Source organism: Amblyomma maculatum, chromosome 9 (assembly GCF_055883805.1).
Source record: "Amblyomma maculatum isolate TAMU_Amacu chromosome 9, ASM5588380v1, whole genome shotgun sequence".
Taxonomy (NCBI): domain Eukaryota; kingdom Metazoa; phylum Arthropoda; class Arachnida; order Ixodida; family Ixodidae; genus Amblyomma; species Amblyomma maculatum.
In genome coordinates this window covers 98,063,347-98,087,772 of record NC_139352.1, presented here as the reverse complement: position 1 = coordinate 98,087,772, position 24,426 = coordinate 98,063,347, and the positions used below count along the sequence as shown (strand labels likewise).

General features: G+C 48.2%; 2 protein-coding genes, 7 non-coding genes and 1 pseudogene across 9 annotated transcripts; all 10 read right to left on the bottom strand.

Annotated features, from left to right (window-relative positions):
- Positions 1-2,886: 2,886 nt before the first annotated feature.
- TRNAD-GUC (transfer RNA aspartic acid (anticodon GUC)) lies at positions 2,887-2,958 on the bottom strand. The gene has a single exon. It is a non-coding gene; the product is annotated as a tRNA-Asp (tRNA).
- A 67-nt stretch (positions 2,959-3,025) lies between these two features.
- TRNAD-GUC (transfer RNA aspartic acid (anticodon GUC)) lies at positions 3,026-3,097 on the bottom strand. Its single transcript has one exon. It is a non-coding gene; the product is annotated as a tRNA-Asp (tRNA).
- A 6,190-nt stretch (positions 3,098-9,287) lies between these two features.
- LOC146179881 (uncharacterized) lies at positions 9,288-10,511 on the bottom strand. The gene has a single exon (XM_084580284.1). It carries the CDS (start codon positions 10,476-10,478, stop codon positions 9,288-9,290), a length of 1,191 nt encoding a protein of 396 aa, XP_084436410.1. The 5' UTR covers positions 10,479-10,511.
- Positions 10,512-10,602: 91 nt separating this feature from the next.
- TRNAD-GUC (transfer RNA aspartic acid (anticodon GUC)) lies at positions 10,603-10,674 on the bottom strand. The gene has a single exon. It is a non-coding gene; the product is annotated as a tRNA-Asp (tRNA).
- Positions 10,675-10,736: 62 nt separating this feature from the next.
- Positions 10,737-10,808, bottom strand: TRNAD-GUC (transfer RNA aspartic acid (anticodon GUC)). The gene has a single exon. It is a non-coding gene; the product is annotated as a tRNA-Asp (tRNA).
- Positions 10,809-11,014: 206 nt separating this feature from the next.
- Positions 11,015-11,086, bottom strand: TRNAD-GUC (transfer RNA aspartic acid (anticodon GUC)). The gene has a single exon. It is a non-coding gene; the product is annotated as a tRNA-Asp (tRNA).
- A 204-nt stretch (positions 11,087-11,290) lies between these two features.
- On the bottom strand, positions 11,291-23,897 carry LOC146179874 (uncharacterized). The gene is made up of 4 exons (XM_084580283.1): positions 23,490-23,897; positions 17,076-17,495; positions 14,191-14,199; positions 11,291-11,521 (listed from the first exon to the last, which is right to left on the bottom strand). Exons 1-4 carry the CDS (start codon positions 23,850-23,852, stop codon positions 11,291-11,293), a joined length of 1,023 nt encoding a protein of 340 aa, XP_084436409.1. The 5' UTR covers positions 23,853-23,897.
- TRNAD-GUC (transfer RNA aspartic acid (anticodon GUC)) lies at positions 16,558-16,629 on the bottom strand. The gene has a single exon. It is a non-coding gene; the product is annotated as a tRNA-Asp (tRNA).
- Positions 16,696-16,767, bottom strand: TRNAD-GUC (transfer RNA aspartic acid (anticodon GUC)). Its single transcript has one exon. It is a non-coding gene; the product is annotated as a tRNA-Asp (tRNA).
- Positions 20,672-22,682, bottom strand: LOC146179875 (uncharacterized; annotated as a pseudogene).
- Positions 23,898-24,426: the final 529 nt, after the last annotated feature.

Here is a 24,426-nt window from a genome sequence, read left to right as displayed (position 1 = left end):
ACAATTCGCTGTGAAATTCTACAAACGCCCGTTCAATGGTTTTTTTTCCGAGGTAACTACGTTCTGATAGCAGATTTCTTTTATCTCTTTTGACACTGCGTACCTTTTTTCGTCACTAAGTGCCCTTTTCGTGGGCGTCTCTCCGAGCCACAATTTTTCGCTGCGTGCCGTTATCACCGCACCGCGATACTTCTCTTCGTCTATCACCTCAAGTTTGGTTTTTATCTTTTTAATATCTTGGGCGAACAAGCCAGGCTTAACGCTCTCCATGCTAAGCATGTATTCAAGTGTGCTACGAAGTTCTTTTTCTTGTTCTCTTTCTTTACGTCGGAGAGTGCATGCTCGGTCAATAGCAGCTATCTTTATCTCGCACTTAAACTGCTCCCATGCTTGTATAAAATTAGAGTCATTTTGTAACATATGCCTAATATATTCTTTAACTTTAGTGGTAAACTCCTCATCCAGCAGCAGTTTTTCATTAAATTTCCATAGCTCCCAATTGAACTTTGTTGCCTTACTTTTCATGCCTAGAGTAATCATTACGAGGGAGTGGTCACTAAAGCTCATGGGAAGTGTTTCATATTCCGAGCACAAGGGCACACAATCAATGGGAACATATATTCGGTCCAACCTTCCATGACAGCTACCTTGAAAGTGCGTGAACTTTGCTTGGCCTTCATGCGTCATTATACAGCCAGCATCTTCAAGCTCTGCCTCAATAACAATGTCAATAAGTAACTCTGCACTCTTGTCACGAAGGACACGGCCTGTTGTTCTATCTTCCGGTCTACAGACACAGTTGAAGTCTCCAAGCAGGAGAACACGCCTCTCATGTATTAGAAAGGATTTCATATAGTGAAAAAACTCTTCCCGCTCAAACGTTCTAGTCGGCGCATAAACGCAAATCACTCTCCAGTCCAATCCAGAAAAACTGAAATCACATATCAAAAGCCGACCACTCTCACACGAGAACACAGACTGCACACACTCTATGCAATTTCGAATGAAGATGACACATCCCCCCGATCTTCCAACCGCATGACAAACGCAAACGCTATATCTAGAACGATATATTTCAGCCATTTTCTCTGTTTGTTGTTCGCTTTCCATTTTGCTCTCTTGAACTGCTAGCACATCAATTTCATTTTCCAGCAGAATGCGGCTCAGCTGCAGTTGTCTCCGACGCGTTGACAGCCCCCTCACATTTAGCGTGGCTACGCGCAAGCTAGTGGTTAAATTGGTCGCCATCTCAAGAAATTATAATCGCGAAACATATATCACTCACATCGCTTTTGCAGAAAGACAGCATTGCGGTTGATCTGTTGCACGGGATGACCATTCTTCCTTTTTGGCGAGTCCGTCCGTCGTTCCAAGCGCTGCTCCCGATCATGAACCGGGCTTGTAACGTCTCGACCGGAAAGGGTACCCCCGCTATGGCGGAGGCACAGGTGACACAGTTCTCTGGTCTGGGGGCACGTTTGGCCTTGGCTTGAAGGACGCCCGGCGAAGGGGGGCTGCCTTCAGTGGAGGCTGTCCGCTTTCCGCTCCTCCTTGGGTTGATTCCTCGTTGACACTGTCTTCGTGCACCCGCTTCACAGGCAAGGTAGAAGCAGCTGGCATCTCAGCTTCAGTGTCCCCCTGTACCTCACTGTGTTGCGTAGCCGAAGCTGGGCTTGCAGCACTGGCATTGCCGTCTTCTTTCGTGGGTGTCTCGGTCCCAGCAACATTCAGCAACGGAACAATCACATCTGACTCACAGTGCTCTTTAAGGGCAGGGGTCTTCTCAGAGGATTGTTCTTTCTGCACTGCATCCTCAGTGATTCCACTGCTAGCTTCCTCGGCGTCCACTGCGTCCATCAAGTGCTCGCCTGCCACTTCACTCGGCACGGGGCCTGCAACGTTGGTATACGTGCGCACACACTGCGACTCGTCATGGCCGTAGCGACGACACAGCCCGCAGCGCGGCACACGACAATCCCGACGTATATGTCCTTTTCCCCGGCACCGGAGGCAAAGCGGGGCTCTGCCTGGGACGTGGACGAGTGCGACGTCCTCGGCGACCCGAAGCTGATGCGGCAGGTCCTCAATGGTTACGCCCACTTTTAGCTTCAGCGTGACCGTTCGAGTCGTTGAAGCCTTGTCAACACACCCTTGCACTTTCCACTTTTCTCTTGATATTTCGGTAACTTTTCCAAAAGCCGCCAACGCCGCTCGCACGTCATCGTCGTGCACGCCGTGAAGCAGCCAGAAAAGCTTCAACCTGATGCCTTGGTTACAGGGGTCAATGACCACGCATCGGTGTTCCTTAACATCAAAAGCTTCGGCTTGCAAAATCTTCGTTTTGCCCTCTTCACCTTTAAACGTTACCGCCCATACGTGATTCATTTGATATGCCCCGAGGGCAACCACTTCCGGCAAAAGTGAAACACGAGCGAGGGAGTCTCGAAAGTGCTCCACCCGGTACGGCCTGGCTTTTATGTCGCCATGCAAAAAAACAGTATGCAAAACACTCGAACCTGTAGGCAGATGCGGTAGAACCAGTTCATAATCCTTGGCAAGCCTTTCCGTACTCCTGATACCACGGCCCAGCTGGGCCGCTGAATCCGCTCCTTGGGAGCCCATGATGAACACGTCCGTCACGCTCGGTGGCCGGAAGTAGCAACGACTATACTAACGAGGAGGCGCAGGGAAGAGGATACGTGCTGTTCTGACATTGCGCATAATGGAAGAAAGAAACAAAAACTAAGCTCCCCGTCGGGGAATCGAACTCCGGTCTCCCGCGTGACAGGCGGGGATGCTCGCCACTATACTAACGAGGAGGCGCAGGGAACAGGCTAAGTGCTGTTCTGACATGGCGCATAATGGAAGAAAGAAACAAAAACTAAGCTCCCCGTCGGGGAATCGAACCCCGGTCTCCCGCGTGACAGGCGGGGATACTCGCCACTATACTAACGAGGAGGCGCAGGGAAGAGGCTAAGTGCTGTTCTGATATGGCGCATAATGCAAGAAAGAAACAAAAACTAAGCTCGCCGTCGGGGAATCGAACCCCGGTCTCCCGCGTGACAGGCGGGGATACTGACCACTATACTAACGAGGAGGCGCAGGGAAGAGGCTAAGTGCTGTTCTGATATGGCGCATAATGCAAGAAAGAAACAAAAACTAAGCTCCCCGTCGGGGAATCGAACCCCGGTCTCCCGCGTGACAGGCGGGGATACTGGCCACTACACTTTTTTTTTCTTTATTGCCTGTTTTGAGTTCATATCAATTCAAAAAAGATCCACATTATTCGTAAAACTCGCAACAACCAGACTTCGGCTGCCACGAAAGGTTTAAAATTTCTTGAGGACAGCCAGTTCATCGAGCACACTGATCCAGTCAGGTGGATCAGAAAGCACCCGGTACGTTTCTCTAAGGAGCAGCACACTCTCGATAAAGTTCTCGCGTACAGAACGCGTGTTGACATCTGCATGTTGCACTTGCATCCTTGTTTTCCACAGGCTGTGTAGGCCCAAGACCATGACTAAATCCAAAGGAATACCCTCACTCTCGACTGGAAGGAACCGTATGCCATACGGATCTAACGGAAGGTCTTTAGTGTTCTCTGGAGAACATCCCAGTGGAAGACTGGGTCCCAGCAATCCAGAAAGACGTGCTCGATTGTCTCTGGTTTTTTGCAAAGGAGACAGTCTGTTGTCCAGGGAACGAATAAGCCTCTTTCATGTAACCAGGTTTTAACAGGTGATCTGTTGGAATGTAGCTTAAAGAAAAACGTTTTGATTGAAGGCCTAACTGGCATCTTTTTCACACCCTTTAAGACATCCTGTCCGGGGCCTCCACGGTGTGGTGCACGGTAAATCGTCAACGGTATCGTCACATCCAGAAGATCTTTGTACAGCTTTTTCTTACACACTTTGCTCAAGTATTCCATTGAAAAACGCGCATGCAACATTCTGAAAGACAAGACAACTTCGCGCATGTACCCTTTTAAAGCGCCACTCATATTCTCACCAGAACAGACAACGTATTCTGGAAGCATTTTACACAGTCGTACTTGCATGACCGTCCTCAAGAATTTGTCGTTTTGATCACGAAGGAAAAAAAACGCGAGACAACCTGTCGCAAAAAGAGATGCACAAGGCCCAAGCCCCCCGCCTTAACAGGAAGAAAGAGGTTGGTTCTGCTGCACTTTTCCCATGTTGATGCCCACATGAAAACGGCAAAGGCACGAATAATTTTTTGAATGCTAACACGCGTTGCCGAAAGCACATTCATTACGTACCATATCTTTGCCACAAGGAAAACATTGCACACATAAGCGCGTGAGAACATTGACAACGGCTTGCCCTGCCATGAATCAGCTTTCTCTTTTGCCCTCTCTGCTTCGCCAGCCCAGAAAAGGGTGGGATCTTGGTACGATTCAAGCGGCACGCCTAAATACTGGGTCGGCAATTTTGACCATTGCAAACGAGAAAAGTATTCAGGCTTAACATCCCAGTCTCCATGCCAGAAACCGGCATTTTTTTCCCAATTTACTTCACAGCCTGTCTGTCGGTAGAATTTTTCAACAAGGACAGTAACTTCTTGAATGCTTTCTCTGCTTGAACAGAATACAGCGATGTCATCTGCATATGCCAGCATTTTGACCTATGCTGACTGTAGCATAAAACCAGTTATACGTTCATTGTTTATGATAGACCGACAGAGAGGCTCGAGGTAGGCCGCAAACAGCAGGGATGACTGGGGGCAGCCTTGCCTCACTGACGACAGCACACGAATGCTGTCAGTGAGCTCTCCATTCACAATTATCCGTGTCGTGCAGTTCGCATACACCATTCGAACACCTTCCTCAATCACTCGCCCTATGTTGAGTGTGCCAATACTTCGAACATGGCATCGTGCGAAACGCGATCGAATGCTTTGGCGAGATCCAGCTGTATCATTGCCACTCGAGATCCAATCGCGTCACAACACTCCAAAACAGTTCGTACCACGTGCACATTAGTTGCGATGCTTCGACCTTTAATGCCGCACGTCTGGTGTGGCCCAACCAGACTCGGTATTACACTTTGAAGCCTTTTCGCCAGCACTTTCATGTATATTTTGTTATCCACGTTGGTGAGGCTTATCGGCCGATAAGAACCCACCAACAGGCGTTTTCCTGGCTCATCATACTTCGGAATCAAAACAATGTGCGAGGTAGAAAACCAAGGTGGAACCTGCTTACGCTCGTATTACTCGTCTAGCACTTTAAGCAAAACCTGGCCTGTGTAATCTTTAAATTCTTTGTAGAAAGCAGTGCCAAGCCCGTCAGGTCCTGGCGACTTTCCCATTGGAAGCTCGTCTATCGCACTTTCTATTTCTGTCAAACTTATGGGTCGTTCTAGACGCGTTTTAAAATCATCATCGAGTTTTGGCATTTGGCGCAAAAATTCTGCCTGAAAGCCATTTTTGACTTCGCGTTTACGGCCAAGCAATTCATTGTAGTGTTCTATAAGGGTATTTTTGATAGTAGCAGGGTCACGTTACAGCACCTCGGTTGTCAATTTGTCGTATTTCCTTTTGATACGCATGCCGTTTCTCATCGGACAGCGCTCGCTCAGTTGGCGTCTCCCTCGCCCAAAATTTTTCCGACCGTGCTCTTATCACTGCCGCCTTATACTTTTCAGTGTCAATGTTTTCAAGTTGTCGTTTCAAGGCTTTTATTTCTTGTGCATATCTTCCCGGCTGGATGCTATCCATGCTAAGCAAAAACTCAAGCTCCTCGTGCATTTCTTTCTCTTTTCTTTTTTCGTCATATCGAATTGCACTTGCAGTTTTGATAGCTAAAAGCTTTACTCTCTGCTTTAGCTCCTCCCACTCAACTATATAGCTTTCGGCCTGCGTCGAAAGTAATTTATCGAGTTCTTTCGTTGTCTCTCTTACAAAACTGTCGTCCTCTAAAAGCTTCACGTTAAATTTCCACAGGTGCCAGTTAAATCGTGACCTCCGCTGTTTCCTGCCAAATGTTCCAATTACTAAGCAATGGTCACTGAAGCTTACGGGCTTAACGTCATACTCTGTGCACAATGAAGCCAGTTCAACAGAGACATGAATTCGATCTAATCTGGCGTGGCTATTCCTTTGAAAATGCGTGTATTTAGGGTGTGCGTCGTAAGAGAACATATAGCCAACGTCTTTGAGATTACATTCATTAATTAAAGAGTGAAGCAGCTGAGCACTCTTATCCCTCACTGGCAAATTTTTTGCGCGGTCCTGAGCGAAACAAACATAGTTGAAGTCTCCTATCAATATTACTACCTTGTCGCACCTAAGATGCATTTCGAGACTTTCGAAAAATGTTTTGCGGTCGCTCACCGCGTTCGGAGCATAAACACAGACAACACGATAACTATAATTCGAAAACGAAAAGTCAACAACAAGAAGGCGACCGCATTGGGAAGCCACAACGGAAGCAACGTTGATGCCTAAACTTTTACGAATAATGAAACGCAGCCACCCGACGCGCCGACGGAATGGCAGACGCATACGTCATACAAAGAAGAAAAGGACGACGCCATACGATCAGTTAGTTCTTCGCTTTCAATCTTAGTTTCTTGGATAGCGATTAGGTCAAGGTCATTTTCAAGAATTAGGCGTCGCAGCTGGCTTTGTCGTCTTCTTGCTCCCAAACCCCGGACATTTAAAGATGCTAGACGAAGTGTTACATCGAGATTAACCGCCATGTTTAGTAACAAAAGCCCCGCTAATAAGAGTTCGTGGCGGGTAACAAAACACTAAACTCACAGTGCATAAAGCCTCCTTGCAGCGTTCCCCAATCCAGTCTTTCGCAGGCGCCGTACAGATCACAGCCAGCACCGTCTTCACTGAGTCCACCTGACCACACAGGCCAAAGGATTATGGAGGCGGTTTCACCGCCTGCCTTGGCTCGGACGGGACGTTTGGGTTCGGCCGCGGTTTGACGGGCGGCCGTCTCCTCCCGGTTGTTTTTGGTGGCGGCTCCCCGCTGCCACTGCCGTCTAGTTGCTCACTCTCGGTATCTTTCTGGTCACGCGGCCGCTTTCCGGGCAGTATACCGGCACCGACGCCAGCTGCTCCCTGAATAACGTCCATTGCGGTTGCTTCGGCGCCCTCGATGTTCGATTCGTCATCGTTCGTCGCGTGATCCAACGCAGATTCCTCTTGGTCGGTAACTATTGATTTGCTCGGTGGGCTAGCGTGAACACTAGGCTTCTGCGGCACAAGGACTTGAAGATTAGGCTGCAATACTTCCTTGACCGCTGGTCCTTTTCCTGCTTTCGAAGTCTCGTCAGCGTCCGCCTCATCCATGTACAGCTCGGACGCTTCATCGCTTTTGCCGGGACCAGTGACGCTTGCGTATGTGCGAGTGCACTGACTCTCTTCGTGTCCGAACCGACGGTAAGAGCTGCATCGCGGAATGCTGCACTCAGGCCGTATGTGACCTGTACCTTTACAGCGCAGGCAAAGCGGGGCCCTGCCAGGCACTACCACTAGAGCCAATTCGCCACTGACGCTCACCTGATGCGGAAGGTCGTCGAGCTTGACACATGGATTCAACTTGAGTGTCACAAATCTTGTTGTGTAACCCTTATCCGACACGCCCTGTGCTCTCCACTTCTCCTTTGCAACATTTGTCACCTTCCCGAAAGCAGCAAAGGCGAGCCGCAGGTCTTCGTCTGGTACACTGTGAAGCAACCAGTGTACCTTCATTCGGACGTCTCGGTTAGTAGGATCGATGACGAGACACCGAGCACCTTTAACCGGCAGCTCTGCAAAGCGAAGTATCCTCTTCATCGAGTCAGCGTCCTTGAAGGTCACGGCCCAGACGTGATCATGCGGTACGCCCCCAGGGTGATAACATCCGGCATGAGCGAAAGGGGAGCAAGCGCATCACGAATGTATTCCACCCGGTATAGGCGGGCCCTGATGTCACCGTGCAAAAAAACAGTAGTTTCAACAAATAGCCCTGTAGGCAAACTTGGCAGTACAACCTGATCATCACTGTCCGAAACAAAAAGCCTGTTTCCGCGGCCAGATATACCGCTGTACCCACTCCAACGCAGCCCAACATAAGACGTCCGTTCGCTACGGCGGCCGGACTACTAACGGCGGCCGGACTACTAATTTTCTTTCTTCTTTTTGTTTTTACTCATTACACCGGCACTTTCGATCGCAATCATTTTCGCCTGTTGTTTAAACAGTTCCCATGCCTCACTGTAGCTTTCCTGCCTACGAACAAGCAAGTCGTCAATTTTTCTTTGAATTTTTTTAACAAATGATTCATCATCGAGAATCTGTACGTTGAATTTCCACAGATCCCAGTTGAATTTGGGCGGTTTTCTCGGACCCAGCATCACCATGACCAAACTGTGGTCACTGAAAGAAACGTTTTTAACACCATACTCGGTGCACACAGGTACTACTTTTGCAGATACATAAATTCGATCCAGTCTGGCGAGGCTGCCTCGCTGGTGATGGGTAAACCATTGTGATGTTGAATTCGACATAAATAACCCATCTTCTAGTCCGCGGTCGTCAACCAGCTCGTTCAAAAACAACGAACTCGAATCTCGAACAGACGCCTGCCTAGTTCGGTCTTCGGTTCGGCACACACAATTAAAATCACCCATCATTACGATGATCATTTGATCTGTGTTTATGTGGCGCTCAACTGACTCGAAAAACATTTTGCGTTCACCCGCCTTATTTGGAACGTATAAACAAATGACTCTAAACTTGTTACTTTGCAGTATAAAGTCACACACTATTAGACGGCCACTGCCACAAGTATAAACACTTTCAATGGTTGCTTCCAAGGACTTCTTAACAAAAAGGCCACAGCCACCCGCTGTGCCAGTAGCGTGCGAAATGCACACATTATAAGGTGCTCTGAAACGTTCCACCATGCGGTTTGTTGCTTCCTCACTTTCAACTTTTGTCTCTTGAATAGCAATGACGTCGAGGTTGTTTTCCATGAAAAGCCGACTTAGTTGATATTGTCTTCTCCGAGTGGACAAGCCGCGCACATTCAGCGTGGCCACATGCAAACTTGTTTCTATGCTCACTGCCATTTTTTTCTCAAGGAGCTCCCGAACCGCATGGTGTTACCTTCGATTTTGGAGCCCCGGATCGAAATCTCATTTTCTCCCCCTTGCACAGTCTTTTGCAGCCTACAGTTCACAGACACGGCGTTTTTTAAATCGCCGCGAGAAGCTGTCCCTGCCTTAGCCATCGCTCGTTGGCGGCTCCGACACTCACTTGGCTGGGGATCACGTCGGTGGCATCACCGACGGTTTTTGCTGGGGTCTCGGCTCGGGCGGAATTTTGGGTGCCACTCTCAAAGACGGCCTTCGGTTGGGCAGAGCTTTCACTGGTGGCTCCTCGTTGGGTTCGTGTCCTTTGCCGTGTGAATCGTTGCTGCTGTCGGCGTGAAGTCGTTTCGTTGTTGTAGGCATGGTTGACATCACGGCGTCTTCTCTTTCCTGAGTTTTCCCAGGCGATGCACAAGGAGCTTCGCTCCTATTTCCACCATTCTCGTCCGCAGCGTTTTCCGCCGCAGGAGAAGCTTCCGATATACTCTTTGTTTGCACATTAACTGGTCCCTCTGTTTCAGAAGCAAGTGCGGCATCCTTGTCTGCAGTAGGTGGCACGCCCCCTCCTCCAGCTGCTTCCTCTGCGTCCACTTGGTCCATGAGATGTTCTTCCTGGACTTTGTTGCCCGCTCTGATACCTGCTACATTGGCATACGACCTAGAGCACATAGCTTCTTCATGGCCGTATCGCTTGCACATGGCACAGCGAGGCACTTTACACTCCCTCCTGATGTGCCCTCGGCTATTGCATCTCAGACATAACGGCGGGCGCCCCGGTGCGACTAGTAGTGCCGTACTTCCAGAAATGCGTATTTGGTGAGGCAAGTCCTCCAGTGTCACACCGGGCTTTATCTTGAGGCCTACAGTGCGGGTAGAGGAACCTTTGTCTGCCATACCCTGAACGCGCCAGCACTCCCGAGACAGGTCAGTTACTTTGCCGTATGGGGCTAGTGCCACACGAATATCTTCGTCAGGGACGTTATGAAGCACCCAGTAGAGCTTCAGCCGCACATCCTGGTTAGCCGGGTCGATGACAAGGCACCGTTTTCCTTTCACTTTAACCTCGCTAGCTTCCAAAATTTTGCTTGTCGCATCTGGGCTGTTAAAGGTGACCGCCCACACATGGTTCATCTGGAACGCCCCCAAAGCTAGCACCTCAGGGAGCATTCCGAGACGGACCAGCGTGTCGCGAAAATCTTCCACACGAAAAGGCCTGGCTTTCAAATCGCCGTGAAGAAAGACGGTATTCAAAACGCACGCACCTGTTGGCAATTGCGGCAGCACAACTTGATAATCCTGGGCATCACCAGCAAAAAACCTGTTTCCGCGGCCCTCTCGGGCCGCTGACACCGCTCCACCGGAGCTCATGATAACACGTCCGTCACGCTCGGTGGCCGGAAGTGGAATCCCACTATACTAACGAGGAGGCGCAGGGAAAACGGCAGCGCTGATCTGAAATGGCGCAGAATGCAAAAAAGGAATAAAAACTAAGCTCCCCGTCGGGGAATCGAACCCCGGTCTCCCGCGTGACAGGCGGGGATACTGGCCACTATACTAACGAGGAGGCGCGGGGAAAACGGCAGCGCTGATCTGAAATGGCGCAGAATGCAAAAAAGAAAAACTAAGCTCCTCGTCGGGGAATCGAACCCCGGTCTCCCGCGTGACAGGCGGGGATACTGGCCACTATACTAACGAGGAGGCGCAGGGGAAACGGCAGCGCTGATCTGAAATGGCGCAGAATGCAAAAAAGAAATAAAAACTATAAGCTCTGCGACGGGGAATCGAACCCCGGTCTCCCGCGTGACAGGCGGGGATACTGGCCACTATACTAACGAGGAGGCGCAGGGGAAACGGCAGCGCTGATCTGAAATGACGCAGAATGCAAAAAAGAAATAAAAACTAAGCTCCCCGTCGGGGAATCGAACCCCGGTCTCCCGCGTGACAGGCGGGGATACTAGCCACTATACTAACGAGGAGGCGCAGGGGAAACGGCAGCGCTGATCTGAAATGGCGCATAATGCAAAAAAAAAGAAACAAAACTAAGCTTCCCGTCTGGGAATCGAACCCCGGTCTCCCGCGTGACAAGCGGGGATACTGGCAACTATACTAACTTTTTTTTTCTTTACTACCGTGAAACACAAACCAAAAAAACATGATAAAACACGTCAACTACACTTGAGCTAACGCGTACGCGGCTGAAATCTGCTCAAGTGCATCAACTCATCAAACAGAGAATGCCATTGTGGCGGATCCTGCTGCATCCTGAAAGTTTCGCGTATATACACAGCACTTTCAATAAAGTTTTCACGCGCAGATCGTGTATCTATATCTGCATGACGCACCTGCAATCGTGTTTTCCACAAACTATGGAGGCCAAGAAGCATAAATAAATCATAAGGTGCATCATCGTTCTGCACTGGTAGGAATCTTATACCCTGAGGAGTTAATGGAAGTTCCTTTTTATATTGTCCTTTGGAGGACGTCCCATAGAAAGACAGCATCCCAACACTGTAAGAAAATGTGTTCAATTGTTTCCGGTTTTTTGCACAACAGGCAATTTGTTGTCCATGGGACGAAGATACCTTTTTCATTCAACCAGGTTTTAACGGGGAGCGTGTTGGAGTGAAGTTTGAAAAGGAACGTTTTAGTTGATGGCCTCACGGGCATCTTCTTAACTCTTTTCAAAACGTCCTGCCCTGGGCCTCCACAGTGTAATGCCCGGTAAACAGGCACCGGCAGCATCACGTCAATGAGATCTTTATACAGTTTTTTTCTGGGAACATTGGTGAGATAATCAAAAGAAAACCGCACTTCTAGCAACTTGCACGAAAAAACAACCTCGCGCAGATAGCCAGTCACAGTACCAGGCATGTTTTCACATGACACAATCCATTCAGGGAGCAGCCTCTGCACTCGCACTTGCATCACAGTGCTTAGAAAGGTATCTTTTTGATCACGGAGGAATATAAATCGCGAGACCACCTGATGCAAGAACAGATGTGCAAGGCCAAGCCCGCCCCTTTAAACAGAAATGAACAAATTCGTCCGGGCGGTTTTTTCCCATGTGGATGCCCAAATAAAAACAGCAAAAACGCAGTGCATTTTCTGAATTGAGGTTCGTGAGAAACACAACACATTCATGAGGTACCACAGCCTCGAAATAAGAAAAACATTGCAAATAGAAGCGCGCGAAAACATTGACAGTTGCCTTCCTTGCCACGCATCCGCTTTTTCTTTCACTCTGGATCTTTCTTCCACCCAGTGCACATTGGGATCTTGATAACATTTCAAAGGCACGCCTAGATAACGTGTTGGGAAAGCAGACCATCGCAGCTTACAGAAGAAATCAGGTGTCACGTCCCAATCACCGTGCCAAAACCCAGAGCATTTCTCCCAATTGATCTTGCATCCGGTTTGATCACAAAATGTTTGGACGACACCAGTGACTTCACAGATGCTCTTTCTAGTTGCACAAAAGACTGCAATGTCATCAGCGTATGCTAGCATTTTCACGTGTGCTGATTGCAGCTTGAATCCTAAAATGCGATCGCTATCAATGATAGCCAAGCAAAGTGGCTCTAAATACAGTGCAAAAAGCAGGCGTGAGAGCGGGCAGCCCTGCCTTACTGATGACCGTACTGCGATGCTGTCAGTCAGCGCACCATTCACAATAATACGGGTCGTGCAGTTCGCATTAGCCATTTTAACACCCTCCACTATGACTTTTCCAAGGTTAGAATGCTCCAAAATGGAAGAAAGAATTTCGTGAGAAACACGGTCAAAGGCTTTCGCCAAATCTAACTGCATCATGGCTATCTGACCACCGAGTGCATCAACACATTATAGTACGGTTCTTGCGACATGTATATTCGTGGCAATGGATCGACCCTTGATGCCGCACGTTTGATGAGGCCCAACCAATGCTTTTATTACGCTTTGCAGTCTTTTTGCTAAAACCTTCATGTACACCTTATAGTCAACATTGGTGAGGCTTATCGGTCGATATGACCCCACCAACTGTCGTTTCTCCGGATCATCTGTCTTGGGTATTAGAACAATGTGCGATGTAGAGAAAGACAATGGAACAGTAATACGTTCATAAGCTTCAGTGATTACACAGAGCATAAACTGAGCCGCATACTGCTGAAAAGTTTTAAAGAATGCGGCGCTTAGACCATCCGGCCCAGGGGCCTTCCCAGGTGTCAGGTCATCTATTGAAGATAGTATCTCCTGCAACGTTACCGGTGTTTCTAGGCACGCTTTACTTTCGTCATCCAGTGCAGGCATCAGTCTTAGAAAATCTGTTCGAAAGCCGCCTACAGTCTCAAGCTTAGCGCTAAGCAGTTCTTTGAAGGGCACTGTTACAGCACGTTGAATATCTTTAGCATCTTCAGTGATATGGCCGGCATATCTTATACTCCTTATTTCTTTCTGGCAGGCGTATCTTTTCTCGTCTGCTAGCGCTCGTTTTGTCATTACTTCTCCAGCCCAAAGTTTTTCAGCCCTTGCACGTATAACAGCCGCTGTGTACCTTTCACTGTCGATTGTTTCCAACTCACTTTTTATCTCTCGTATTTTACTGGCGAAATGCCCTGGCACTGAACTTTCCATGCTCAAAAGAAACTGGAGTTGTTCATTCAGTTCTTTTTCTTTTTCTTTCTCTTTATGCCGCACCTTACTGCTCTTTTCTATGGATTTCATTTTGACCCACTCTTTGAAGCTGTCCCATTCCACTGCGAAACTTACTGGTCGCATAGCCAGACGTGTTTCAAACTCGGTCTTAACTTCCATAAGGAACTCTTCATCGACGAGAAGCTTGGCATTCAGTTTCCATAAGTGCCAGTTAAAGCGCGATATCTTTCCTTTCCTACAAAACACTGCACTCACGAGACGATGATCACTAAAAGACACATGCTTGACCTCATATGCAGTACATAGGGAAACAAGATCAACCGAGGCATACACCCTGTCCAATCTAGCATGGCTATCTCGCTGAAGGTGCGTGAACTCTGGCTGGTTTCCAGTGGAGAACACACTGCCAACATCCTCAAGGCCATACTCATGCACAAGTGCATTCAACAGGTCGGAGCTTCTGTCTGTTCGAGGTTTACACTTTGCCGCTCGGTCCACAGCTGAGCACTCACAGTTGTAGTCACCAAGTACAATCAAGATTTTGTCAGTCTTCAGCCACAATTCAATAGACTCAAAAAACGATTCACGTTCGCATTTTGAATTGGGAGCATACACACACACAACACGCCAGCATAAATTACAGTAGGTAAAATCAGTAATCAAAAGCCGACCACTTGGACAGGCAAAAACGGACTCTACGCTTACTCCCAGCGTGTTACGTATAAATAAAAGGCATCCACCCGATACACCAACAGAATGGCATACACACCTAAACGTTTGCTTGAAAAGAGGCCACCATACGGTCAGTGCTTTCTTGGCTCTCAATCTTTGACTCTTGCACAGCTGATATATCTATATCATTATCCAAAAGGAGGCGACTGAGCTGGCATTGTCGCCTTTTCACTCCCAGCCCTCTGACATTCAAAGTAGCTACGTGTAGCGGCAAATTAAGCTTAAGAGTCATGAATTAGAAAGAGACGCCCGTACCAGCATGGTGCCTACGTTCATGGTTGCGTGGCCTCCGCTTCTGAAGAACAGCGGCGTATGTGTGCATGTAATGTCCTCCCAGCAGAACACCGGGCTGCATTCAAACGAAGTCCAAGCACCGTCTTTCATTTTTTTTTCCCCACACGTCCCTTTTGGTTGCAGAATGTTCCTGACGCTGGTCGGTAGGCAGCCGACCCACAAATCGTTCAGGACACCACAAAACTACGGAGGCGGTTTCCCCGCCTGCCGCGTGTCGGCCGAGAAGTTCGGCTTCGGTCGCAAAGTTGCTCTTCGGATGCCCGCAGTTTTCGGAGGCGGCTCACCACAAACACCGCCTGGCAGCTGAGTCTCCTCGACGCTTTCTTCGTGCGGACGTTTCGCGGCAATTAAGGCTGCTGTCTCCTGCCCAACCTCCATGGCATCAGTACAGGAAGGCTCGGTACTGAGATGGTCCTCAGCATCAGAAAATTTGATTACGTCTTCTGACGCTTCCTTTGACGCGCTTTCATGGTCCTGGGATGGAACGTTCAAGACATGCCGAGTTTCATTCTGTTCATTAGAGACCGTCACTTTATTCTTCTTTAAAACCGTCATGGAAGGCGCGTCCTGTTTCGTTGACTGACCTCTAATGTCAGCAGCCGCCTCCGCATCCGCCTCGTCCATAATTAACTCGGACGAATCTTCGCTGGTCCCAGGTCCGGCAATGCTAACGTAGGTTCGTGCGCACTGGCTGTCTTCATGCCCGAACCGTCGACAGGTTCCGCAGCGAGGAACCCGGCACTCTTTGCGGATGTGACCCGTACTCCGGCAGCGTAGGCAAAACGGGGGTCTGCCTGGCACAATCACTAGCGCCAGCTCTCCGCTAACATTCAACTGATGCGGAAGGTCGTCGAGCTTCAAGCCAGCTTTCAGCTTCAGGGTGACGAGTCTAGTGATGGAGCCCTTTTCTACCATACCTTTAACACGCCAGCGCTCCCGGGAAACCTCAGACACCTTTCCGTACGGCGCAAATGCAGCACGAACATCCTCGTCTGGCACGTTGTGTAGCAGCCAGTGAAGTTTGAGTCGCACGTCCTGGTTCGCCGGGTCAATCACCAAGCAGCGACCGTTTTTTACACACAGCTCACTTACACTTACAATCTTGTTCACCGCTTCAGTATCTCTGAGAGTGACGGCCCAGACGTGGCTCATCCGATACGCCCCCATTGCGATAACGTCGGGGATTAGCGAGTGTTGCGCCAAAGCATCCCGGAAATCTTCCACCCGGTACGGCCGGGCCCTGATATCGGCATGCAAAAAAACGGTATTCAAAACAAACCGACCTGTTGGCAGTGCAGGCAAAACAACCTGGAAAGTATTGTCCTGTTCCGCAGTCCTGTTACCGCGGCCTGACATGGCCGCTGAAGCCGCTCCTGAGGAGCCCTGCATCCTGCGTCCGTTCACTGGCGTGGCCGGAAGCAGAATCCCGCAACTATACTAACGAGGAGGCGCAGGGAAAACGGCAGCGCTGATCTGAAATGGCGCAGAATGCAAAAAAGAAACAAAAACTAAACTCCCCGTCGGGGAATCAAACCCCGGTCTCCCGCGTGACAGGCGGGGATTCTGGCCACTATACTAACGAGGAGGCGCAGGGGAAACGGCAGCGCTGATCTGAAATGGCGCAGAATGCAAAATAGAAACAAAAACTAAGCTCCCCGTCGGGGAATCGAACCCCGGTCTCCCGCGTGACAGGCGGGGATTCTGGTCACTATACTAACGAGGAGGCGCAGGGAAAACGGCAGCGCTGATCTGAAATGGCGCAGAATGCAAAAAAGAAACAAAAACTAAACTCCCCGTCGGGGAATCGAACCCCGGTCTCCCGCGTGACAGGCGGGGATACTGGCCACTATACTAACGAGGAGGCGCAGGGAAAACGGCAGCGCTGATCTGAAATGGCGCAGAATGCAAAAAAGAAACAAAAACTAAGCTCCCCGTCGGGGAATCGAACCCCGGTCTCCCGCGTGACAGGCGGGGATGCTGGCCACTATACTAACGAGGAGGCGCAGGAGAAACGGCAGCGCTGATCTGAAATGGCGCAGAATGCAAAAAAGAGCGGAAATCTGCCTCGCTCACGCAACAGGATTAAAAGCGTTTAAGCTGTACAAGGTCGTCAATTACTGACAACCACTCGGGGGGCTCATTTTGGGCCCTAACCACATCTCTTATATAAGACATGCTTTCGATAAAGTACTCCCTGACGGGGAGTACAGTCACGTCTGCATGCCTGGAAGCCATCCGATTTCTCCAAATACTGTGTAGGCTGAGAAGCATGAACATGTCATATGGTATATCGTCCCCACTCTCTACAGGTAGAAATTGTATTCCGTATGGCGATATCGGGAGCAACTTTTTAACCGTTCGTTGTAAGATGTCCCAATGAAATACCGAGTCTGTACAATGAAGGAGCATGTGATCTATCGTCTCCGGTGTTCTACAAATTAGGCAATTTACGGACCATGGGACAAAAATACCCTTTTCTTGAAGCCAGGGCTTCACTGGTAGAGTGCTACTGTGCAACTGAAAAAAGAATGTTTTAACCGAGGCCCGCACAGGCATCCTCTTTACTCTTTTCAGCACATTTTTACCTTGACCTACACTGTACATGGCCCGGTAGACAGGAACAGGTAACACAGTATCAATGAGTGCTTTGTAAAGTTCTTTCCTCGATACTTCAGTAAGGTACTGCACTGAAAAGCGGGCTTTCAAAAATTTAAAAGCTCGAACAACCTCCCAGAGGAAACATCTTACCCCATGTGTCTAACAGGGCTGGATGATACAACGAAGCCTGGCAGTGCCTCACCCAGCCACAGTTGCATTACTGTCCGCAAGAAAGTGTCTTTTTGGTCCCGAAGGAACATAAATCTCGACATAAGTTGCCTAACGAACAAATGAGCCAAACCCAGGTCACCGCTTTTCAGATCGAAAAAGATTTGTGCGGCTTGTCCTCTCCCAACTCGACCCCCAAATAAACACGGCAAACACTCGGTGCAATCGCTGGACACTGGTTCGTTACATACACAATACCTGAAGCACATACCAAACTTTGGCCACTAGAAACAGGTTGCATACTGTGGCTCTAGTAAAAATAGAAACATCTCGGCCACCCCATTTGCGTGTATTTTCACGCGCACATTCAATTTCTGCTTCCCAGTACTTTGCTGGTTCTTTATAATCGTTTAGCGGAACTCCCAAATATTTAACAGGTGGCATTGCCAGTTAAAGCCTTCGTGCATGATAGGCGCAGATTCCCAGCTACCATGCCAAAAGCCGAAGCACTTTTCCCAGTTTATCACGCTTCCTGAGACTTTGCATAACCTAGTCGCCTTTTTCACTGCTTCTGTTACGCTATCTTTATCTGCGCAGAAGATTGCAATGTCATCCGCGTAAGAAAGGATTTTAACTTCAGTGGACAATATCGCAAAGCCATGCACATTCTCATTTGACATAATTTTTAGACAGAATGGTTCGAGATAGAGGGCAGACAACAACGGCGACAAAGGGCATCCTTGTCTAACTGAAGAACGAACAGTAATGCTTTCACTGATTTGCTTATTAATAATGATGTTTGCCGTACAACCAGCATATGCCATTTTAACACCATCAAAAAGAACGCGGCCAACATTCACATGTTCAAGGATAGAAAACAAGATATGGTGACTAACGCGGTCAAAGGCTTTTTCCATGTCTAATTGCAACATGGCTACAGGTTTCTCAATTGAATCACAGCATTCTAAAATACTACGTGCTACATGAATGTTTGTATGTATCGTTCGACCTTTTATTCCGCACGTTTGGTGCGGGCCAACAATAGACTTTATTACATTCTGCAATCTTCGTCCTAAAACCTTCATGAAAATTTTATAGTCTACATTTGTGAGACTTATGGGCCTATAAGCTTTTACTGATTGTCGCCTGGTGGGATCGTCACTCTTCGGTATGAGAATAATGTGGGTTTTTCGGAAAGACGGGGGCATCATGTGGGTTTCATACATTTCTTGAATTATTCGGTGCAACATATACGCCACATCACTCTTGAAGGCTTTGTAGAAAGCTGCGCCAAGCCCGTCTGGTCCCTGTGCCTTTCCAGAGCTCAACTCGTCAATAGCACGCTCGATTTCAATAACGCTAATGGGTGCTTCTAGGTTAAGCTTAACTTCATCCCCTAGTATTGGCAACAGCGACAAAAATTCTGACTCAAAGCCTTCTTGCAAAGTTTGCCTCGTGACCCAGCAGTTCTTCATAATAATCAACAAACGCGCGCTGAATAGTCTTGAAATCGCGAGTTATTTTTCCCTGGTAGACTATCTCTTTAATCTCACTCTTGACGGCATATCGTTTTTCGTCACATAGGGACCGCTTTGTTGGCGACTCACCTAGCCACAACCGCTCTGCGCGTGCGCGTATGATAGCACCTTCGTATTTTTCCTTATCTATCAGTTCTAGTCTATTTTTTGTTTCTTTTATTTCTGATGCAAACTGGCCTGGCTGTGCGTTTTCTAGCCGCAGAAGTGAATTTAATCGGCTTTGAAGTTCTTTTTCCTCCCTTTTCTCGTTATGTGATAGTGCACACGCTCTTTCGATTGCGCTCATTTTTATTTCTTCTTTGAAACGCTCCCATTTCTCTATAACGTCCCTATTGTCGCCCATAAACAAACTATCAAGTTTTTCTTGTACTGTACGCGCGAAACTTCCATCACTAAGCAGCTTTACATTTAGTTTTGAAAGGTTCCAGTTGAAATTAGACCTCTTGGGCTTAGTTCCTACTGTAAACATCACCATGCAATGGTCGCTGAATGCGATGCTTTTAACCAAGTATTCACTAATCATTGGCACCAAGATAACCGACACATAAGCTCTGTCGAGTCGTGCGTGGCTGGCTTGTTGGAAGTGCGTGAACTGAGGACGGATTCCTTCTGACAGAGCACTCCCAACGTCTTCGAGATTGTGCTCTTGGATGATTGAGCTCAAAAGCAACGAACTTTGATCCCGAATGATCGCGTTAGTAGCTCTGTCCTCGGGCATACACACGCAATTGAAATCCCCAAGAAGGATCGTATATCTGGTAGAATTCAAATAAGGTTCAATATTTTTGAAGAATGCTTTGAGCTCATTTTCCTTATTTGCGGCATACACACACAGTACGCGTCACTGTAAATCAAGATATGAAAAGTCACACATAACAAAACGTCCAGTATTACACACTACAACAGATTCTTCAACAATACCTAAAGAATTGCGGATGAAGATAGCACACCCTCCCGATGTACCAACAGAATGGCATACACATACACTGTACCGAATTCTAAACGGTTCGACCATGCGGTTTGTCTAAGCTTCACTGTCGACCTTAGTCTCTTGCACTGCTATGACGTCCAAATCGCTGTCCAGCATGCGGCGACTCAGTTGATACTGACATCGCCTCGGTGCAAGGCCTCTTACATTAAGCGTAGCAAATCGAAGTGTTGCTTCAGGTTGAGCTGCCATATCGCTGATAAACACAAGATAACCAAACCGCTCGGTGTTCACTTTCTACCGTATTATACACAGATGATGAATACAGGAAACGTTCTCGCTTAAGAAATTTCGAGTCCACTCGAGAGGTGTGCGGGTCGTCCGGCATGTACTGACTGAACGTCAGCACACCCTCGCTGGAAGACCCGTCGTGAGTCTCCCCTCGTCCTTGAGTCAATTCGGGGCGAGCCATTTTTCCTACGTCGGTGTAGTCGTCGCCGGCTTTCTGTCCGGCGGGATGTTGGGCTTCGGGCGAAGCGTCGCCCGACGCTGTCCTGGTGTTTTGGGAGGTGGTTCGTCGGCGCTGGGGGTAGAAAGACACGAATCTTCAACACAGGCCTTGTCATGGGTCCTCTCTGTTGGTGCCACGTTCGTGGATGATTGGTCGTAGTTCATACCTCCTTCGATAACTCGGCATTTTCTGTCATGCTTATAGTGCCATGGCTGCCTTCTCGATCTGATGCCCCACCAGTCTCCGCTGCACCTGCCTGAGCAGGCTCAGAGGCGCGGTCTTCACTACACTTTACTGCCCCGCCCCCAGTGGCATCCGTATCCTTGGCATTTGACTGCGGTGTGCTCGATTCGGTACTCGCAGCTTCCTCGGCTTCAACCTCGTCCATGACGAGCTCCGAGGCGTCTTGCCTTGTTATAGACCCTGTGACATTTGCATAGGTCTTGACACATTCATCAATCATTATTTGCAGTTCATCCCCCGAGTTGCTTAGCAAGGCAATGTCATCAGCAAATCGCAGATTACTGAGGTATTCTCCATCTACCCTTATCCCTAACTGCTCCGATTCCAAGTCTCTGAATACTTCCTCTAAACAAGCTGTGAATACTACTGGGGAGATTGTGTCTCCTTGCCTAACACCTTTCTTTATCGGAATTTTGTTACTTTCTTTATGCAGAACTATGGTTGCTGTGCAGCCACTACAAATAAATAACTGCAAATAATGATTGATGACCTAGACAGAAAAAGTATAAAGGTAGGCTTGAAAATCAATATGCAGAAGACTAAGGTAATGTTCAACAGCCTCGGGAAGGAACAGCAGTTTAAATTAGGTAGCGAAATACTGGAAGTAGTAGGCGAATATGTCTACTTAGGACAGGTAGTAACCGCAGATCCGGACCATGAAAAGGAAATAACAAGAAGAATACGATTGGGATGGAGCGCATTTGGCAAGCACTCGCAGATTATGACTAGCAGCTTACCGGTATCGCTCAAGAGGAAAGTATACAACAGTTGCATCTTGCCTGTACTCACCTATGGGGCTGAAACGTGGAGGCTAACCAAGAGAGTTCTACATAAGTTGAGGACAACCCAGAGGGCTATGGAACGAAAAATGGTAGGGGTAACATTAAGAGATAGAAAGCGGGCAGAGTGGGTCAGAGAAATAACTCAAGTTACCGACATTCTAGTGGAAATTAAGAAGAAGAAATGGACATGGGCAGGACATGTAGTGCGAAGAGAGGATAACCGATGGTCGCTGAGGGTAACAAACTGGATTCCAAGGGAAGGAAAGCGTAGCAGGGGGCGGCAGAAAGTTAGGTGGGCGGATGAGATTAAGAAGTTCGCAGGGGTCAAGTGGATGCAGCTAGCACAGAACCGGGTTAAGTGGAGAAATATGGGAGAGGCCTTCGCCCTGCAGTGGGTATAATCAGGCTGATGATGATGATGATGATGATGATGATGATGACACATTCAGTTTCAAGATGTCCGAAGCGGCGGCATAGCGTACAACGAGGAACTTTGCACTCTCGTCAGACATGTCCTGTGGTATGGCACCTCAGGCAAAGTGGAGCTCTGCCGGAAATGACTATGAGAACCTGTTCTCCAGCAATGCGCAGCTGGTGCGGCAAATCATCAATTGTCACACCAGGCTTCAACTTCAAGGACACTGACCGTGTTGAGGAGCCTTTGTCCAGCACGCCTTGTACGCGCCAGCGTTCCTTGGCAATTTCTGTGACTGTGCCGTAGGGAGCCAGGGCAGTCCGCACATCTTCCTCAGGAACGTTGTATAAAATCCAGTGGATTTTCATTCTAACATCCTGGTCACCAGGGTCAACAACAATGCACCGACGGTCTTTCACGGCTAGTTCACGGCAAGACAGCAGCTGCTTCATTCCATCGTCACTCTTGAACGTGATGGCCCAAACGTGATTCATTTGGTACGCCCCCAAGGCGATATTCTCGGGGAGCAGTCCCAACTGTGCCAGTGCGTCGCGAAAATTCTCGACCTTGTATGGTCTCGCTCTCACATCGGCGTGCAAAAAAAGAGTATTACATACAATACGACCTGTTGGAAGCCGGGGCAAAATAACTTTGTAAGCTTGGTCACCTGAGCAAGAAAACCTGTTTCCGCGACCCAGTTGGGCCGCTGTAACCGCTCCTACGGAGCCCATGATGCTCACGTCCGTTCGCTAGCGAAGCCGGAAGTGGAATCCTGGCCACTATACTAACGAGCATTCTTTTTTTTTCTTTATTACCGACTTGGCAACTACACAGAACGATGAAAAGTCGCATAGGATTAAAAACACAAGTCACTTTCTGGTAGGTTTCTTGTGATAGAATGGATTAAGTGACATGAGCTTGTCCAAGACTGGCAGCCATTCCGGGGATTCAGATTGCCCTCCGAAAACATCACGCGTGTACATTACACTTTCAACAAAATACTGATGGGCTAAGTGTACGACAACATGCTCATGGCGAACATCCATCCGCGTTCCCCATATGCTGTGCATACACAAGACCATTATTAAATCACTGAGCACTTCTCCTGGCTGGGCGCATGGAAGGTAGCGTATGCCAAACGGCGGTATTGGTAAGTCCTTTTTAATAGTACGCTGTAGCACTTCCCACAAAAAAACCGCATCGTGACAATCAACGAAAATATGCTCTATGGATTCCAGCTTTTTGCAAATTAAACAGTCAGCAGACCAAGGCACGAAAAGGCCTTTGCTTTCCAGCCATGGCTTCACCGGAAGAGTTCCGGTATGCAATTGAAAAAAGAAAGATTTAGCGGACGATCTGATGGGCATTCTTTTCACTCTCTTCAACACGTCCCGCTCCGGACCCAAAGCATATACAGCGCGATAAAGAGGCACAGGTAAAAAGGTTTCCAATAAATCTTTGTAAAGCCGTTTTCGCGTAACAGTACACATATACTCATTTGAAAATCTCGCCTTCACTATTTGGAAGGACGCGACAACTTCGCGAAGAAAAGCACTTAGAGCCATTGTCCCTGTAGACATAGTCGAAACTACATATTCCGGCAGTGAATCACGCAATCGCACTTGGATTACCGTTCTGAGAAAAACATCGCTTTGTTCGCGCAAAAAAAAGAACCTTGTTACAATCTGCTTTAAGTATAAATGTGACAAGCCCAGTCCACCGTTATGCACCGTATGAAAAAGGTTGCATCGACTGGTACGCTCCCATGTTGAAGCCCACACAAACGTGGCAAATACCCTATGCCGTTTTTGAACAGAAATTCTTGATATAGATAACACTTGCAGCATGTAAAAAATTTTTGCAACTAGGAACATATTGCAAACGGTAGCTCTTGCGAACATAGAAAAGTTATGTCCTCCCCATTTGTTTGTTTGGGTTTTCACTTGCTCAACTTCCCCGGCCCAACATTCCTTGCTTTCACGGTAATGCTTTAGTGGCACACCAAGGTAATTGCCTGGCGTACTGGAGAACAGTTCAGGCGCGTATTGCCAGTTTCCATGCCAAAATCCTAAACACTTTGCCCAACTAATTTCACTTCCACTTGCAGTGCAAAAAGCAGTGGCTTCTTTTACAACTTCTTGCACGCTCTCATGGTCCGTACAAAAAACCGCAATATCGTCCGCGTATGCCAAAACCCGTACTTCACTTTGAAAAAATCTATAACCACGTATGTTTGGCCTTGTAAGCAATCTTAAACAGAAAGGCTCCAGATAAAGCGCAAACAAAAGGGGAGACAGAGGACAGCCCTGCCTTACTGACGACTGGACAGGTATACGATCGGTTAAATGCTTATTCACGACCAGTCTCACTGAACAGTACTCGTAAACCATTTTCACGCTATTTGTAATCACGGAACCAGCATTGACATACTCTAAATAGAGAACAAAATTTCATGTATCACTTTATCAAATGCTT